The sequence below is a fragment of the Filicampus tigris genome, chromosome 20 (assembly GCF_054856515.1).
Source record: "Filicampus tigris isolate MCC_2025a chromosome 20, RoL_Ftig_1.0, whole genome shotgun sequence".
NCBI lineage: Eukaryota > Metazoa > Chordata > Actinopteri > Syngnathiformes > Syngnathidae > Filicampus > Filicampus tigris.
Genome location: NC_141236.1, coordinates 7,207,140 through 7,227,044, shown reverse-complemented (window position 1 = coordinate 7,227,044; position 19,905 = coordinate 7,207,140). Strand labels below are relative to the sequence as shown.

At 43.5% G+C, this 19,905-nt stretch overlaps 1 protein-coding gene across 9 annotated transcripts in view; it reads left to right on the top strand.

Moving 5' to 3' along the window:
- Window positions 1–8,380: 8,380 nt before the first annotated feature.
- The window catches only part of gphnb (gephyrin b), a 64,794-nt gene continuing 53,269 nt past the window's right edge, over window positions 8,381–19,905 (top strand). For 8 of the 9 annotated variants that reach the window (XM_086018572.1, XM_086018571.1, XM_086018569.1 and 5 more), the window contains exon 1: window positions 8,468–8,598. In XM_086018572.1, the coding sequence (XP_085874698.1) occupies window positions 8,535–8,598 (64 nt within the window). In that variant the 5' untranslated portion in view covers window positions 8,468–8,534. Of the gene's footprint in view, window positions 8,599–19,905 lie in introns of all 9 variants that reach the window. The other variant, XM_086018573.1, reaches the window with a different exon arrangement.

Here is a 19,905-nt window from a genome sequence, read left to right as displayed (position 1 = left end):
TATACTGTACTGCAGGGGTCCCCAACCACCGGTCCACGGACCGGTACCGGTACAGATGAAAGAAAACAATAAATAACGTACAATACTTCCGGTTTATTTATTATCCGAGGCTGAAAAATATTTCATTTTGAAAAGTGACTAAATTCTCTCTGTTACATCCATCTATGACTGACAGTTAACACGTCAAATTGTCTCCGTCACGTAGCGCTAATATTAAATGCACAAGCTAGCAAATGAGTAAACAAACTATTTGGAAAGGGTTACCCCCAGTCGCCCCCCACCGCCCCCGCCCCGATTTCTGATAGAGACCACGAATGTTCCGATGTAAAAAAATCGTTTTCCATCAGAAGCTATCGTGAAACCAAGGACCCCTGTATTCAATTATGGCTATATTTATGTGGTCATAAATTGAGCAAATTGTGCTCTTAAAATGTAAAACCACGCAGTGACATAAATACTTGTCCCATTTTGTTAGTGTCCTCATAATTCTCATTTCGACGTGATATTGCAGTGTTCCGCCTTCATCAACTTTAATGGTGTGCTTTTATTGGTTGCGTGTTTTCCCTCCCTGAATCATATCTTTTCTGCATGGCTGACTCATTTTTGCCAACCGGCGGGGGTGTGAGTCAGGCCCGTGTCCTGGAAACGGCAAAGCCCATAGGGGGCACTAGCGGGGTCAGCGTGCCTGCCTTACAGTTGTCCTCTGTGGAGGTGAGGCCCATTTGGATCTACCTGCGTCTATTTGATGGACAACCGCATGAGCGCTGAGGCCCACCAGAAATTCTTGGATGAGTAATAAGTCGCGTATTGGCTGACTGTGGACATGTCCTCTCCCCTGCAGCATCTTCACTTGGCGGATAGAGGAAGTGGGAGATAGCAGAGTTTGAACAGAAAGAAAAGATCAAATGTTAAGAATGTTGGACCAGTAGCATTTGTGTATTTGCGCACGTGCTCGTGTAAAAGCACACGTACGTGAGCGAATTCACGTGTCTCCGTGTTTGTGTGCCCTTGCGATGATGTGTAACGAGCTTCAGGAGAGAGCTTGGTGCAGGAAAATGTCTCATTGAGTCAGGCTTTGCCACTGATCTCATGCCCGGTCAGGTCCGCCTTCTCTTTTCTCGTACTGTCTGTCGCTCTGCTCTCTCTTGCTCTCGCCATCTCTTTCTTGCTCTTTCTCTCTCACTTTCTCACTTTTCTCTCACTTGCTTGCTGTCTTTCCGTCTCTCTCTGTTTCTTTCTTGTACACATTTTCTTTCAGTCCCTCTCTCTCTCTCAATCTTTCTTTCACTCCCTCTCACTTTCACTTTCTTTCAGTCCCCCTCACTTTTTCTCTCTCTCTCATTCTCTATCACTTTCTCACATACACTTTTACTCTCTCTCTTTCACTTTCTCTCTCTCTTTCCCCTCTCTCTAGGCATTTCCCTTCTCTCTCTGTCCTTTGCCACCATCCTCCCTGCGATTTTTAGTCCACTAAAGAGCTGACAGCTTGGCCCCAGTAGCACGCTAACCAGATTACCTGAAATCACCAATGTCATTATCCCACATTGGGCCCATCGGAGCTTGAAAGTCACTCCCAACTTCTCAGCTAGGTATATGTAGAGGAGAGATTACATTCCAAAGGCAACGCAGTGTCCGATAAATACTAGAACGCCCCCCCCACCCCCACCCCCACCCACACACACAACCCGTTTAATCCCGTCCAGATTTATATGTCAGATGTGATGACAAGAGTCAGCCAGAAGTGTGTCTGGATTATTTGCGTGCATGTCAAACAGCAGGAATAATTTCATCCACATCATACTGAGAGAGTTCTGTACCAAATGTAAAATAACCTTTATGGTGTATTTTTATATTTTCAGAATTATTCTAATTGAAAATAGAATAGTACTCAATAGAGCACAGGCTACTTTCTTTTTGGCTGTTAATAAGCAAATATGCAGTGCTGTGCTCATTTTTGTGTGTGTTTTTGTGAACCTTGAGTGCAGTCTACACACCCCTGTTCTACTGCCAAGATTATTCTTAATCGGAGGTGCTTTAAATGATGGCAGGGTTGGTCTGACTCTCATGTCACTGTTGGTTAATTCAGAGCACAGCCACATCCCCGGTTATAAGAGGGTGTGCGCACTTGTGCAACCACATTATCTCTGTTGTTTATTTGTACTTCCTCTCTCGAAGCGATTTCAGTTTTTCATTTGAGTTGTGCAGGTTATAGGTCACACTTAATGGCGGAAAAAAGTTTTGAAATGATTTATCTTGGTCTCATTTTTTTACGTCACAAAAACCTGGCATTTTAACAGAGGTGTGTAGACTTTTTAATATATCCATTTTATATTCATTTCCGTACCTGCAGTAAGTAGATCATATATCAGCACTGGTCTGGATGACTGAAAATATGCTTGTTGAACCACAGTTTTATTAATAAGGGTCAAAGTGAGTCTGGAAAAACAAGGACTAAATCAGAGTACCAGCTGTGGTCCTACATACGGGCTTCATCTTATATACTGCCAGTTTGTTTGAGGTTGTTTGTAGCTGTCACTTATGATGTGCTCAGAATGTCGTAAAGGCAGCCAAGTCCGCGCCTGTACACAAACATTGCATCAGACATGTCACTTTAAATAGGTAGAGGGGCATAGATGGACGTATGCCTTAGCCTCACTCTGCTAGAGAGCCACATCTGTCAGATTTATTAAAACATCCACAATGACCCAAGAATGTTACATTCATTCAGAAACACATTTTGGAAAAACAAATAACTCCAAGTGTTTGAGCGGTCACTCGCAAATCTTTCAAGCTGAGAATCAACATCCAGATTCGAATGTAGCGGGAAGGAATAGTGGGCCAATTAACAACGGTAAGGGCAAAATCTGGAAGTTTAAACACTTGTGCATTAGGAGCCAATTACACGGCTGAAAAATTGACCTGCGGTAGTTTTAGTGACCAAGGCTGACATTCTACTTCTCAAATGCCAGTCTGTTGATTAGGCAAATGCAATGCTACTCGACCCCTGTGTAAAAATGTACAAGGACTCATTTTCTGTCATCAATTCCTATATATTAGAGAATGTACTGTTTCAGTATAGAAATAAAGACTAAGAACGCTGCAATAAGCATGCCAAGCCAGTAGCTGGCGATGCAACTTTATAGAGAAACAACACCATCTGCTTGTCCATCCAGATTAAATCAGTTTTTGAAAACAATTAATTGATATACATTTATATATAACACGGAAATAACTGAACATGAGAAAAATACTCTGTTGAGCACAAAACTCCACTATCACCATTTTTGGTTCTGAAACACCTCCGTTGTCTTGAAACAGAAATGTTTTCACTTTTCCGAAGAAGGCATAAAAGCACAAAGTGACTACAGAATTATGAAAAGACAATGCTGACTGTGTAATAAGAATTCTCTGTTCTTCCAAACTAGGGCATTCTGATAAATATTGCGTTTGTGCAATAAGTGTTAATCCACTCGTTTTTAGCCATCTCTTGGGGCGGCCATTTTGTCTTCTGTCGACTGAAAATGACATCACAACTGGTCACAGCGACCAATCACGGCTCAGATTCAAAAAACAGGTCAGCCGCGATTGGTCGTTGTGAGCAGTTGTGATGTCATTTTCAGTGGACAGAAGACAAAATGGCCGCCCCCAGAGATGGCTAAAAACGAGTGTATTTTGCTGCTTAACTTATACTCCACAAACGCAATGTTAATCAGAATGCCGTGTTTCAACTAGTGGGCCTGCTGGGAACATATTCTTGCGAAAAATATCTTTGGGTTGACTTCCACTTTAAATTCCAAGCAACCCTTAATTCCAAACATAGTGAAAAGTGATTCCAAATAGAAGGCGCGCAATGTTGTAACAGTGGCGAGAGTCCGTCACATTCTCACATTTCCATCCACAGTGACACACACTCGAGGACACGCATCCCGATTTTCCGTCTCCTCGAATGTCCTGAGGTAGAATCTTGTTGTCTGATTACTGTCTCCAAACAAGAGGCCCAGGCAATTAAGTGTCTGCTGCTCATTCGCAGATGGGTAATTGTTGGGGGTTTTTTTTCCCCCCCCACTCACCGACTCCACTAACATTGGCACCAATGTAGTCAGGTGTTCCGTGGAAGGCATCGCGGGATAATATCAACTCAGCCTCAGGCTTTGTTTCTTGTTTTCCTTCCCCCCGCCCCTTATTTTAATTAAAGAACAGCTTGTCCTCATCAGCAGGGCGACTGTCCAAGACAACATATGACTGGCGAAACAAGCAACAAGTCTAATCGTCTGCTGCAGATAGGCAGGCCAACCAAAGCGTGCGCACACTGACTACTATGAATACGTGAATATTTGACAAATCACGTGAGGCGTAAATATGAAGCGATGAAAAGACGTTAAGGCGGAACATATAGCTGCATGCGCCATGCTTGCTGATGTTTTCTTTCAGGAATGCTTGCTCAGTGAGCTGGAAGCAAAGGCTCGAGGCTCCTTGGAGACATGCCCTGCATGTTTTATGAAAATGGGTGGCTATGCACCTCTTTCATTCTCCCGACAGGGGAAAAGTCATGGAACCGTCTCCAAAAATATCTCCCGTAATCCTTGTTGCGAAATACAGTGAAACCGCCAAAGTCAAACACTATCTGTTGGGACACTGGCTGATTTGCAATTTTGTTTTGATTCCCAAGCAATCCTCCTCTAGGAAAGAATGTGAATAAATTACTTTCAGGCGAACGCTGTCGCCATTATAACCTTTATTAATCCTGCAGGAAATGCTAAGTATAATTTTACTTTCCGAAACGTCATACAAGTAGACGGTAATCACTGTAAAAGTATTATAGTATACAATTTATTAAAAAATGCTCATTCTTAGATCTTTCTCTGCCAGACGTTTTCAAAGCACAGATTGTTCTGTGACCAATACAAATATCGAACAAGCAGAGATTGACTCCCTAATCTTAATCTTGTATTTATGTTTGTATTTATTTATTTGGATCTACCCCTCGATGAGCCATCTCATTTTAGAGAAGGCCCAACACACACGATCAAACAATCTTCGACTCAAAAGTTGTCGATCTTACAGTAAATCCAAAGTGATTCAATACCACCATCTACAGGGATCTATTAGTCATTACGGTGGTGTACACACCTAAATTTCACCGACAAGCTAGGCGAGACCCTCTTCCATGCCTATTCATTGAAAAACATACTTGACAAACTGCTGGCGGTTGTAAACGGTTGGATTCCAGTCTATGAATATAAACGTTCATAGCAGTGGCAGAATTCAAAGATACGCTGCCTGACAGGCCAAAAAGAAGAAAAAACTGTGTATGTTATTTGTTTTTGTTTGTATATACGGGCCCTGTTTGCCTGGCAACAAGCCCACGGTGTGCCCGCCTCTTGCCAAGTGGAACATTAACAAATGGACGGATGAATGTGGCTCGTATTGTATTTCCCCACTTTTTGGTTGTTCCACTTCGGAGGTTCACTTCATCCCCTTGCTAAGGATTATTCCCTCGTTCTTCCTCCCGCATATTGCGGAGATTACGCCCCCTGACATACAGCACGTCCCGCACGCCTATAGATCGGGCCTTCTCTTCTTGCCCTTGGCCTTTCATCTGCATCTTGTGGAGGGGAAAGGAGGTGAATCACTAGCGGGAAGAACATGTTTACTGCTTCCTCCGTCAGCTGGGGGCTCTCCTTATTATTGTGATGGATGGCGAGGGAAAACGGGAGAGCGATGGCCCTTGCCTCCTCATCACCTATCGGCGAGCGGCAAGCAGCTCAACTGACAGTGAGGTAATTACCCCGCCATTACGTTGCGCGCGCACACGTGCGCAGGCATGCACGCGATACGTCAACGCGGCGCTGTAAGAAACGCCAGATGGGGTTCCGCTTGGCGTCAGCGAGGGAATTCTGTGTGTTTGTTTGTTCATGTGTCCTCGTGGCAGCACTTTGAGGGTTGTGCCGTAGTTTAACGCGAAAGATTACAAATGGGCTCCAAAGGCTCATATTTTTGGGGGTGTGAGGAAGCCCTTGTAGTCTTTTTTTTATTGGTGGTGTAGGTGATGGATTGGTGTCATTCCATCTGTGCTTTTTTTTTTTTTTTTTTTTTTTTTTAATTTATTTTATTTTTAGACCAGCACTCTTGCTAGTTTTACATTTTTCATTGTCCTGACATGGAAATTGTACAATTTTATTTCCCTGCACTCACACACTTGACTTATTCCATTGACTTTTTTTTATTGAAATTCTACCTTCAAACATGAAATATACATATTATAAGATTATCCAAAAGACCGGAGAAACCTCTGCTAACGCACTTTCTTGTCTCAAGGATGGGTGTATAAAAAGGAGTAAAGCTAAGAATAGCGGTGCCCTGAAATAACGTGTTGGCACAAATGCAGGTTTGGATATCAGCTGTTTATCTGAAGTTGTGTATGTATTGTATTGTATCATCGCCATATTTTTAATATAAGGTGAAATATCACACGTTATTGCAAAACGGTTGGGGTGTGAATCACTAATTTGTGAGACATTTTAGAGATTTTTGTCAACAATCTCAATACAGCGAGAAAAACATGAGACATCAGAGATGATAAATTACCTGTCCAATGAAATAAAAAAAAACGTATTCTGACAGTTATTTGCATGTTTTTGTTTTATAAAGTTTATGGAAATGAGCATAAAGCTTGTAATGTTGCAAAAGAATTGCCTTTATTCATAATTCAGCTCACGTACTCACCCCGTTCTGATCTGTTTATCATTCCGAAAATATACTTTTATTGTCAATCATCTGTTTCAAACATCATCCATAATTCATAATACAATATTGTTAAAATAAATATGGCAATCAGTTCCACGGTGTTGTAACTTTTTTTCTTGTCAGGATCACCCGAATGCTCCTTTAAAGTAATTTTAGACAATGTTTGTTTTTTTTTAATACTCATCGTAACATTTTACTTCCTACTTGATCAAGAACCTCCATTGGATAACCGTCCAACATGCTGTAGGTTTATTGTCTTTTGCAGGTTTAAATGGAATGGTTTTACAAGCAAGCTGTCTCCGCATGCCGCTCTACTGGCTTCTATACTCGTGCCCGTACAGTTTAATGGGAGTAATGTCAGTTTCATGGTTGGCTCATTGGAGACACACATGGCAACATGCGTGAAGCGAGCCAATCAAGCTAGAAGTGTGGCCCCATTTCTTCCATGTATGTGTGCATGGTGTGTGTTAATGAATTATGTATATTGATACCGAAGCTAGAGCATGGACATTTTTTTTCTTTTCTTTTTCTATGAGAACAAACAAGAGAAATTATACACAGTGGAGGCGTGCGGCAAGTCTATAAATAGCAGCACAGCCTTTTTAGCCGGGGGATGCGGTTGCATTTTTACAGGTCAGTCTGTGATCTTCTCCCATAAGTCTCAGCTTTGAGACGTAGCACACACTCTTTTTCTGAAGTCGTGCTAGCTTTTCAGAGAGAGCAAGGAGGCAACACGTGGAGGAAATGGACCCCCATACAGTAGTAGAAAGTATATTAATTACAACAATATCATCGTTTTGACTTTAGTAGAACATTGTTTAATCAACTTTCATGCACATAAATAAATAGAATAAGTAAATATTCTTTAAAAAAAAGCTTCGAACTGACTATCCTCTGTTTACGTTTAATGTCAAATTAAACATAAACCAAAGAGATGTATTTAAAACAGCTTAGCCTTATAGTTGTTTAGCTTAAGGCTAATGCTAACATTTTTACTACTGCCTTAGCATGGGTTAATGATCGACGATGGCTTACTGTACATATAAATACGGGCTGCTGTGGTGTGGGACTGGAACGGAGGACCCCCTGGACTAAACATAAGTCACTTTTATTTGCATCGCATTTGTTGTGTGTTTGTAATATGACTTCACATCTGTCGTCAAATATGTAAAGTTTCTCAATCCAAGCAGACTGGCATTGAAACAGGAGTTTAGAACATTCAGAGAAGTCTTTTTCTCATCCAATTAGATTAATTGATTCATTCATTGGCCAGTCAATTGCAGGGCACGTTTAGCATTCACACTCGGTTCTTTAACGACTTTAACATGCACATTTGAACCTTGAATGTGTGTCCGCCTATTATAAAAATGGATTGTTACAAAATAATGAAATCAACTAGACAGGAAGTTGTTCATCAGAAATTCAAGTTTGCCATTTGTATTGCTCGCACAAAGACTGTTTTAGTTGTTCTCGCCACAGTAACGTGTCTAATTCTGGTACTGTGTCAGTGGGCCAGCTGAGCGTTGCACGCCTTCATGCAGTGATTGCTCGACATTCTACTCATCTCGTCTGCCATAACCCCCCCCCCCCCCCCCCTCTTTTCTGCTCCATACCAACACTCCTCATCCTCAACCTCCTCCCTCCTCTTTCTCTTCTTCCTCCATCCCTGCTTCATCCTCCTCCTCCTCCTCCTCTTCCTCTTCTTCCTCCCTCTCCCCAGCAAGTTCGATGCGATCGGCTCTGGGCCCTGCCGTGAGTTGTCGGTGCGGGCGACAGCGCTGCTGAACATGGCGTCGGACGGGATGATTTTAACGAACCACGACCACCAAATTCGGGTCGGAGTCCTGACAGGTAAGAGGAGAAACGCCGACTAGCGATCGATGTGGGTTTTATTTTATTTTTTTTTTTCATTGCAAACGAAGCCGCTTGGATCTTTGAAATGTCTGCTTGTGTCGCGGCACCTCGCATATTCCGTCTCTTAATTAAAAGCGAGCAATTTCTACGCGTACTATCCACTCCAATCCAGCGCGGTGGATTCGTGGGTCTCAAGGTGGGCTCGGCGTCGCTGCGTGTCCGCTCGTGTCGAGTCCTTTAAAGGAGAGGAAGTGGTGGCCGGTTTATGTGCATTGAATAATTCATGTGCCGATCTGCTTGCCAAATTGCAAATTACCGCTGAGCGCGGGCGCGCGCGCGTGCGGTTTCCACATGCATGTATGTGGACACGTACAGCGGTTTGAATTAATTCATTATTTGGCTGGAGGTGTTGCTCAAGGTGGTGGAGGGGATGAGCACATCCTTGGCCTGTGCCAAAATGCTCGTGTGTGTGTGTGTGTGTGTGTGTGTGTGTGTGTGTGTGCGTGTGTGTGGGGGGGGGGTGACACATGTTGGATCCGTGGGGACTGCACACGCAGCGTGCATGTTGGATGCCGGATAAAATGACAGGTGCGCGTGTGCGTGTGGATGTGGGGGATCCTCCACCAGACGCGATGACTGCGCGTCTCTCACGCAGCAATGTTGGGAAAGGGATGTGTGGGATCTGTTGGCCGTCGGCCTTCGTTTGTACGCGTGTATAGCCTCTCTCTTGCTTTGTCATGTTATCGTGGGCTTGTCTTTAATCCCACAGCCCCCCCCCCCCCCCCCCCCCCCAAATTAAATGCTATTTCGGAGGACGTGCCATGGATGTACGATTAAAGCTGTCCAGAGGAATATCCTCCCATCGTTTCTCTCCTCCCGCTGTCCATCCTGTGTGGGGCTGCCTCGATCAATATTTCATGCAAGGCGAGATCTCACACATGCGGCAGACTTTATTCCCCGCACATGGATGCAGTAGTGACGGCAGTGGTAGAGCGGTGGGCTAATGACCGCGTCCTGAAATCTGCCAGGGAACCCCCCCATACCAAGAAAAGCACCAGCGCAGCCCTTCACCCCCACATCATCATCATCCCATCCTCCACCGCTGGCTGGAGAGAGACTGACGGTGCTGAAATGGGGCTGCACTGACCTTAGCATGCTAGTGCCGCATCAGTCGCGCAGACCAGAATAAAACGCCCGTGCTTCAATTTAGATCCGCTTTCGCTTTGTGTGCGCGCTTTCATTACTCGTCCAAGTAGGTTATGTTTTGATTGATCTTGGTTTGGTTGGCTGGCTGGTGATTTGAACCCCAAACCTCAGAACTGCGAGGCAAATTTCCTATCCACTCCGTCCACCGTGCTGGCCTTATAAGTCTTGAAACACTGCAATATACTTCTTCACTCGGTGTTCCTTGATGTGGAACAACACAAACAGATGGACTCAAAAGGCAAAGCATGAGTCAAAGGGAATCCAAATCACAGTCCTTGATTCAAATCAAAGTCATTTGCTGGTGTTTGAATAGCAGCTAAGAGTCCGAGCAAGCCAGTGGGAATGGGAACAAAACAGTATTTGGACGCTGCTGTAGTGTTTCTGTTTTAAATGCGGTAGCTTAACACTATATTAATTTTGGACATTCTGAGCGATTTTCGACATGGTAAGGGGAAAAAAAATCAGCATGTGTGTGCTTACTAGGTCAAGTGGCCCGGGAAGGTGAAACATCCTATTGAAGTTTGGATGCAGTAATACTATTCGCCGCAATATTGTAAAAGAGGCTTTCAGAAAGTTATCAAACGTATGTTGGGAGACTGACCAAAAATACATTTTGCTGAGTTGAACAAAGCGTTTTAGCTGTGATATTTATTTGTGGAGAATGTTGGCATAAGCTGTTTTTTTTTTTGTTTTTTTTTTCTCACATTCAATTTCTTTTGTTGTACCAAAATTACCTGTGGGAGGCAGCATAGAGCATCCAGACCGATGGAAAATACAAAGATGAAGAGTAGTGAGCAATTCGCATTAAGTGTGCACTTAAGTGAGCGATATATTAGTTAGTTAGTTAATTTTGTCGAATACTAGTCGTCACCGCGGATGGAGAGGTAGGGCGTAATAGTGTTTTTAATTTCACAGCGACTCGTACTCATTAATAAACATGCACATATACATTTATATGTATATAAATTCTGTGCTGATTCATTTTTCTCAGTCTTGATGCAGATTCAATGATCGTGGATTAATTGCCGCGCTTTTGTTGCAAAGGAGGGCATTTTCCAACATTAAAGCGAGCAGAATTATCCTAACTAATTGGCCGGTTCCCACAAAACTTTGGAGGTATGGATTACAAGCCAAGGAAGAACCCGTGCGGATCCGTATTTTCACATTTGGCAACGTTGGAGCGAAGGCGCTTTTCAGCGTTTTCCTCTCCTGATCCAAATTAGGATTGTTGGCGCTTGTTGGTGGAGATCTGCGCTCTGCTGAGTGTTGTTCTAATTCCTCCACGTGTGGGCGGCTGTTTGCCTTCTCACCAACTGGAGGTTCTCCGTATACCCTGCCTCTTTTTTGTAACACTACATCACTGGCAACAGCACATCAGAGCGGGTTAATTTATGTGTGCGTCATCAGTCACTCGGATCCCCAACTGGATCTCCGCTCCACGCGGTGACAGATTGACGGCTTGATCTCGCTGTGCCATGTTTGCAATTTCTGCATACATATGGCGGCGACGTTGAGACACGGGCGACAGACGTATTTTGTCTTTTTGATGTATTTGTGTGTGTGGAGTAGGGTGGCTTGTGGCATGCGCACTGGGGACAAAGCATCCAAGAAATGATTAATACCAATATTCACACGTAAGCACGATTTAGCATGCATGTCTTTGGAATGTGGGAGGAAGCTGTCATACTTGGAGCAAAGCCCCGCAAAAGCACGGGGCTAACATGCAACCGTGAGGCACGGGTGCTAATCACTTAGGCGCCATAGTGGTTTTAAAATGTCGACGGGTTCAAGATGGCTGTGGTGACTGGTGTACATCCTGCGTGGCTTAACTGTGCGGAGGTGGGTTAGACCCAATGTTGGTAGCTTTGCAGACGATCTAGGAGAGGGAGGTCTGCGCCACTGTGGGAGTGATCACAGCCAACTCCAATCGTATCCAATCCAAGCGCCTTATCCTATTCCCTTTAAATGCGGCACTGCAATCGTGCACTGGCAGTTTTGACATAGTGGATGAACGCCAGTAGGCTGATTTAAAAAAAAAAAAATCATGACGATGATGACAATAACGTATTCAATTGATTAATTTCTGCAGTGATTGAGGGTAAGATCGAATTCACCCTGTTTTTTTTTTTTTTTTTTTACATTTTAATAAGTGGTTAACTTAATGTCACTCTAAACTGTAACTGTTGATACATGCTAAAATCCCTCTTCGATTATTAAACTGTAACTGTTGATACATGCTAAAATCCCTCTTCGATTATTAAAGGTTTCGATGGTTCCCTATGGAACATTCCCCCCCCCCCCTCCCCCCTTTATGATTATCGGTGTATTTAAGACTCTGTGGCAAATCTGCATTACGTTGTGAGCGCAACACGACAGTGCTCAATCTTCTTTCCCGCAAAGGTGAAAGGTCAGCTGTCCACTGCTGCATTCAGTCACCAGGGGATGAGATGAGACCTTGGCTCCCTCCCCTCCATCATTCAGCCCCTCCCCAACCCTCCGGGCAGGTGACATGGAGCCCAGGGGACGCCTCTGTTTGGACCCTGGAAACGCGGCGCAGGCGAGCGTGGCTCGAATAATTGACGAACACCAGCGCATGTTTGAACGGCAGGTTAGGTTTGTCGGTTTATTTGCACGGGGGGTTGGGTTACGCTGAGCTCGAAGCGGGATGACCGGGGTGAGCGAGCCGTCACTTGTCAAGGATGTGACACTCCAAATGTGAGCTTCTTTAGCAGTGGATGAAAGCATTCTTCATCCTCTTTTTTCCCCCGTGCGTTGATGCCCAGTCTTCTATCTGTTAAACTTGACTTTTAATTGACTTTTAATATGAGTTTTAATCAGGCCAAGTCTATCTCCCTGGGTCCTCCTCAGGCTCTACGCTCCACATTCAGTCACCCGACTTCATGCCGTGAACCGCTGGAGAGAAACAACAATAAATTACCGGTAAGGTGTTTGTTAACCTGCAAAGGACCAAAGATGAATGGACAGTACGTTAAATGTTAAGTTAAATGTGCGGCACTGGGAGTATTCTTTAAAAGCCGAGCCGGTGGGCTTGCCGTGCACAGTTTACCATTTGGATGACAAATAAACGCGATCAAACACTTTCCACTCTCGCCTCCCTACTTGATTTTTCCACTAGTAGTGAGCATTGAGCAGATGTGCTTCACACGTTTTACTTTTTACCTTCTTGCCGGTCAGGTTCCAATATTTGTGTAAAGCCATGGTGCGCGTGTGTGTGTGCGTACGTAGTGTTCTATGACCGCTTGATTCTGGTTCCACCATTAGGGCATCGTCGTCAGTAAACTTCCTGGCCGTCCTCACGACAAGTGATGTTCCAGTGAGGAACCGGGCAAGGGAAACGCCACGCACCTTTCCCTCGCCTCTCACTCAGTGTCACAATGTCCGCATTCCTGTTTTCCTGTGTTCATCAGAGAGAAATGTCTAAATGCTCACAAAGGTACACCAGCACAGTGACCCAAACAAGGCGCTGCTATGTTACAGTGCGATCTCCCTACGCTGTTTCCCATTCTTCCGTCTTTGCATGATTTACCCCCCCCCCCCAAAAAAAAAAACTCTGACCTGACACTGTGTGTCTGTGTTTGCCTGAATCCCATCTAAGCTCCGTTTCCCTCTCGATGACACCCAGGCATCTGTTCAACAATATGCTATGTTGACAGCACAATGGACTCCTTCCCAAAGTCTCACTTGGTGCGTTTGCGTTTTTGCTATGAATTCCTAATTGGTGTCTGCGTCGACCTTGGTGCAGATGTAACGGCAGTTTATATTACTCGAAAAGCCGGAACAACAAAATGTGAGCTTCTCTGTAAATGCTAAAAAAATAGATATATTTGCGCATGTGGTCAAATGGGGCTTTTCTCCTTCTTGTTGGGTTTGGTTTGCACTGTAACACGATGTGGAACACACACTGACCCTTCTTTTCTCTAGTGTCCTCTCACTCTCTATGCGTACCCACACACACACAGCTGTCACAGCGGACAGCAGTAAGGCGGGCGGCCACATGAGCTGAATAGACAATGCCGAAGCAGGGACACACAAACGGAATAAGAATTAAGTCCTCTCCGCAAAGGAATTATTTTCAGTGCTGAATCAGCCAAAGTGGAGCGGATTGTTGCTGTTGTGCTTGAGGGAACATTGAGGCCTCCGCTCCTCCCACTTCTTAGCACACACCCATCACTCTCCCACAATCCCCCCCCTCCTCCCCCCCTTACTGGAAATGGGGACGAGAGCCCAAACTGAATTTGTCCCTCCAGAGACGAGCTCCGTCTTGCAAAGCCGAGGTGTAAGACAAAAATGTTGTTTGATATTCCTCTTAGGAGGTCATAATGATTAAGTAGAGCTTTTTAGTATCAATACCTGGCATGGTTTGATTGATGAAAAGATAAATAAATTAAAAAAGCATTGGGCAATTGGTGCTAGATGTTATTTTCATACTGGTGATAAATCCATCATGCAGTTTACAGATGTTTATTGATCAGGAAAGGAAGCCTATTGGAATTTGGTTTTAAAACAAAATATAAATGGGGGGGTCTCACCGGTGTCCCGTTGTGAGTCTGAAAAAACATTTTCATACAGCAGAACATCCTCAGGCTATTATAAATATTTGACTCCATCACGGCGTCTTCTTAATGAGTCCTCCTATCAGTTTACCGTCGACCTTCGTTGTACTCGGCATACTCTTTTTTTTTTTTTTTTTTTTTTTTTTCTTTTCATTTATTCTAATCTACAGTATTTAATTTAAAATCATTAACTGTATAAGGTGAGCTTTTCCCATAGCTACTGTAAATGTTCTTAGTGGTTCCCTCCGTGTTATTGTTGAGATGTTAATTACCAAAAGGTTAATTAATCATGTGCCGTTTTGGACAGGATGGGATCTCGTGAGGCAATTTCCTATGCACGACGTGTCTTTCATCCTTTCATCTCTTGTTATGGCTGTCGAGCAACCATACATTTTGCCAGCGGTGCGCAGTCAGGGCCTTCAAGGCCTTCTCTGCTGAAAAACACAATCAAAGTTGATCTTTTGAGGTTGGCTGCAATGAGTCGAGTGCACCGGTGTGATACATGACATTTATGCCGCTTTTTTTTTTTTTTTTTTTTTTCCCATAATGTGGGTCAAACTCTAAAAAGAGTTAAGGCATTTGAGAGCTGTTTGTTCCTCAATGTTTTTTTTTTTTTTCTTTTTTTTTTTTTCTTTTTTTTTGCTGCAAGCAGACAAAGATTGAGTCCTCCGCTTGAGTCAGTCCCTCTTGATAACCTGCAAGAGAAGAGAAAGTGTTGAGCGATTGCGATGAAGATTGAGATAAAAGATACGGCACTCGGTTTCAACTGATGACTTCCCCTTGTGGCCCGCCGCTGCCGCTGTCCTCGGCCGTGGTGTTAATTAGACCTGGGGGGGGGGACAGAGGTGGTGCAGAACACAAGAGGGGGAGTCAAGTCGGCGGGGCAGTGGCTCGAGGTATGTGCGCTTGCCTTGCTGTTATCACGACTTAAAGGATGCCAGAAATGAACATCGCCACTCTCGAGAGGCTACAATTTAAATTGTCTCAATCACCCGAAAGAATGTTTGACATCATAGTGAAATGTCCGGCCGGTGAATCGTCAGATTGACTTGAATATCTCTGCCGAATGCTCCGATATGATTTGCGTGTGAGATTTAAACGATTTTGTTGAAGTAGTGGCGGTGTCGTGAGATCACAGCGAACTCCTGGGATTCCTCATTTTGGGTCTGTTTGAAAAGTCTCATGTAAACATGGTCTGACAATAAAAGGCTAATTTGTTTGGAGAGGTGTGCACGCTTGATGTTGAGGTGCGTATACGGTGGAACAGCAATTCTGAAACGCCTTCGACTTGGTCAAAATATGGAGCGTGATCAGCGTTTGTGGTTGGAAAAAACACACGTTTGCAACATCAAACCCATTGATGTTAGTTTGATTGGACACCATTGACCAGCTTTTTGTGGCCAGAACTTTGCTTGGATCTTCTGTGTTTTCAAAAACGGGTTAAGGTTATCTCTATTCTTTTTATAATGAAGACACTTTATAATGCTGTGAAATGTTATCTGACTTGGCCAAATATGCAATGTGTGTGCAGGTATAGAAGCTACAATTTTAATCCGGATTTGATCCAGATTTGCATTTAGCAGCCATGTAAATTCAACATGGGAAATTCCACTTAACATATTCCGATTCTTGTATCTGTGAAACGATACCAGATTAGGATGTAAATCTCTTGCCTCGATTGTAGCAGTTGATGGTTGATTTTTGCAATACAGTAGTACCGTTGTTGTTTCTTTCCACAGAGAGTGAAGGGAAGCTGTATATTCCCTCTAGTGTTTACTGTTGCCATGGAAATGGCCAACATTGCCTTCGTAATTGACAGTAATTGCTACAGTCATTGGCCTGCTCACATGATACATTAGCAACATTAGTTGCTGTAATCAATCCCATATCAATGATGATTAAAATCTAGTTTAGCTAATCCCAATACACGGTCGGGGATATTGCATGTCATCGCTAACCTCCCCCCCTGCTTGAAAATCCCCATTTCATCTCCAACATCTCCCTTTTTCTCACTTGCTATTTCTGTCGCCATTGCCTCGCTGCTCTTTCTTTTTCTTTAGTATACCTTTCACACTTTTTTTTTTTTTTTTTTTTAACCATTGCTGTTTGCACTCACCTTCTCTGCGGCCAAGAGCGGAAGTGAGCAGTAAAAAGGGAGCATGTATGGTGTGAATAATGGAGGAAGCCAGCGTCTCCCTAACGAGGTGTGTTTGATGGCTGACCCCGTGTGTGGTCAAGGTGTTTTCACACACTCCCTCAATTATTCAGCCTTTCCCGATCCGACCGCAAGACGCTTTCAGATCACGGCACCAAATGTTAATACGGCCAGCCGTATGCACAAGCAACACATATACGCGAGCCATTTTGAGTGACAGGCAAAGGCAAGGCTCACTGGCTTTGTGGCACCTTTGCATCATTCATGCTTTGCCAACAGGTTTTGCAATCCGAGCACATGATTGCGTTTTGAGCATTTGAAAGAATGAGTCAGCATGTTCCTCTGCAAAATAGTTCATCTCACGATAGAATATCGCGGAAAACTGCATTGATTTCAGGATTTCAATTTGAAATGTCAAACACATATTATACAGATTCACGACACAGTTGAGCAGAGTAGTCGACTAGTTGAGTAGTCGACTTGGCTATTGCGCAATGGCACTTAGTTTATAATCAATGATTTTGGCATCTCGTCTTCCAATCGGCCAACAGAGGACTTCCAACTCACCTGTCTGCTACTGTGAAGTAAGTAAAATGTCCGGCTAGCAAGGCGACAATGCTCATAAGGTCCAAGATAGCTTGGAAACCTCATAGAGCATATTGTTGCTTTTCATCGCCTCGACTGTATGGATTTTTTTTTTTCCTCATTAAAAAAACGGATTTTTCTGGAGTCTGCTGCACTGACCCTGAAGTTCTCTGCTGACCTCTTGCTTGTCTAGCACCTACAGTGCATTCTCTAGCTCGGTTTCTTTCTCTTTTTACTGCTACACAGCTGTGTTTGTATTTCCACCACTACCTTTAGAATAGATTACACTTCACAACTGTATGGAAAGCCTGGGAGCACAAAATTGTTGCAAATAAATTTTCATTTGGAATTTCATTAAAAAAAACTGCGTTTGGGTTTTACAAATATGTATAGACATTGCAACACATTTTGTTCTGAGGTTTGGGGTTGAATCTCAGCTCTGGCCTTCCATGGTTATTGGAAGATTCTTAATTTGTCAATTGTTTTTCCGTATTTGCTCTTCGATTGGCTAGCGCCCGTCCAGAGAAATCAGCCCAGCCGCAACCCCAAAGTGCTATAAAAAAATTTTTTTAAATGGACAGATAGATGAAATGCTTGCATGCATACAGTTATGGTGCCATTTGATTTAGAAATGTATCAGCAGTTATTCTAAGTGTAACATCACAGTAGTGGCAGTTTGACTAATTTGAAGTCCACGCAGATCCGCCCAATCATTCCAGGTCACATGTTTGAATCCCTGTCAAGCCAGAAAGACCCGAAATCTGCTCGCTCCCTCTCCGCGGGCTTCCCTCTTGGTTGTCCTTGCACTGACTTGCACATGTATGACTGTCTCCGTGGGATAAGTGATGAGATGTGTGAAATAAAGCAAGTGGAGCACTCTATTAGGCAGCCCTTGCCTGCAGGCCACCAGACTACTCCACTAGCCACAGTGGTTATCAGTGGATTGAAACGTCACAAAAAGTCACCGTGCCGGCGTCCAGGCAAGATGGAGTCTTCCCTGTTTGGGGTTCCGTGAACTTCAGCTACTATTTTCATTTGGATATATTTGTGTGGACAGGTCCAATTAAATTTGTTCCCCCTCACAATGTAATCCAGTTCCTGGTATCGTGCACATCTGTGACAGGCTTTCATGAAAATAACCTGAGGATTCGCGTTGGGCTTAGGTTTCGTTTATCTTCCACACGCGTTAGTCATCGTCATTTTAAAGCTAAAGTATGTCACTGGTTGTCCCCCGATGAGATGCATGACAGAGATTTAGCGTGTGCAAGATGGAGGCGCATGTGCGTGCTTGGGGGTGTGTGCGCATGTGTACACTTGCTGACATTGTCCAGAGAATTGAATGTAATGAAGGTAGCTGCAAAGAGGCTGCTTCATTAGTACAAGACGGCCTGGGGTACTCTGCGTGTGTTTGTGTGTGTGTGTGTGTGTGTAAAACTCTGTATCTTGGGAAATAAGAGCCGAATGGTTCATGCACACCCATATGCTCACACACACACACATTACTACCCACCCACTTGCGCACCAACACACACAGCAACAGGCGTTGTTGTTGTTGTTGTTTTGTGTAACTTTAATCCATAAATTTCCTCTGTGTGTCTCTCAACAATGGGCACACTTTAGAAAATAGCAATTAGAAATAGCAATATTTTTGCCGCCCAAAGCTACAATGCATTGATGACGCGATATGATTTGGGACTTATCTCAAGCGTCAATAAACTGCTGTTCTGAATGGCATATAAAACTGAAATGAATTTACAATTTCAATTTCGGGAATTGATCCGGTCAAAGATTTGCATATTGCTAGAACGGTTTAAACGGTGGATGGGCAACGATGATTCATTGGCGCCATGTAATTTTAAAAACGAAATCAAACCTCGGGAGAGTTGTGCAATCCAAAAATGGCCATAATTTATGCATAGCATTTCATCATACTTTTTCATGAACTCATTACGGCTCAAAAGAGGACTTTATCAAAGCTGAAAGAGGTTCTCAACCCCTGCTTTGGATTTTTTTTTTTTTTTCATGTGTTTATCATTTGGAACCTTGCGGAGAGACTTGTGTGAAGCAAATGTCATTTTAGCTTAGCACCGTGTTTCACGTCAGACAGAGCACTCAAGATAATCTTGCATTAGCTGATTGGCCCTGGTTGATTGATTCATGCTGTATAATCCCGGGTTCCTCTATCCGACTAGAACAGTCCACTTGTCGTGCGCTGTTGATAGATCCATGCTAATTTGTTTTGGTGTAGCAGTTCCGACTCCCCTAATCACTATTTTGCTTGTTTTTGTGTGCTTTTCATTAGAATTTTACATTGCTCACTATCTGTACGAAGTAATAATAAGTGACATCCGGATGTGGAGTCTTGCTAGCCAGTGTGAGAAAGAAGCTCCACGGGATTGTTTGCATTTGTAATTATGCTTTTGACTGCATGTCCCGTTCGTATAGTTTGTATAGTCCGATGCGATCACGGAACGAATGAAACTCGTATCTCAAGGGCACTTCAGTATATGGAAATCAGTTTTTGCATAAACCTGTTTACTGACCAACCATCGCAAAGGACAAGTTATACATTCTGTTCCCTTGTACTTTGCAATTGAGTGGAGGTATTTAACTCAGTCACTGCCATTGACGTATTTATTTGTCTTTTTACAGTCCAGCCATTCAATCCCAGAAACCTATTTATATTTTTTTCAATTTTTTTCAAACGTTAGGGTAAACGAGGGTCTGAAAATGTCTGGCAGTGAATGAGTTAATAATAGAGTTGTTTGGAAGTGACCTTCAGAA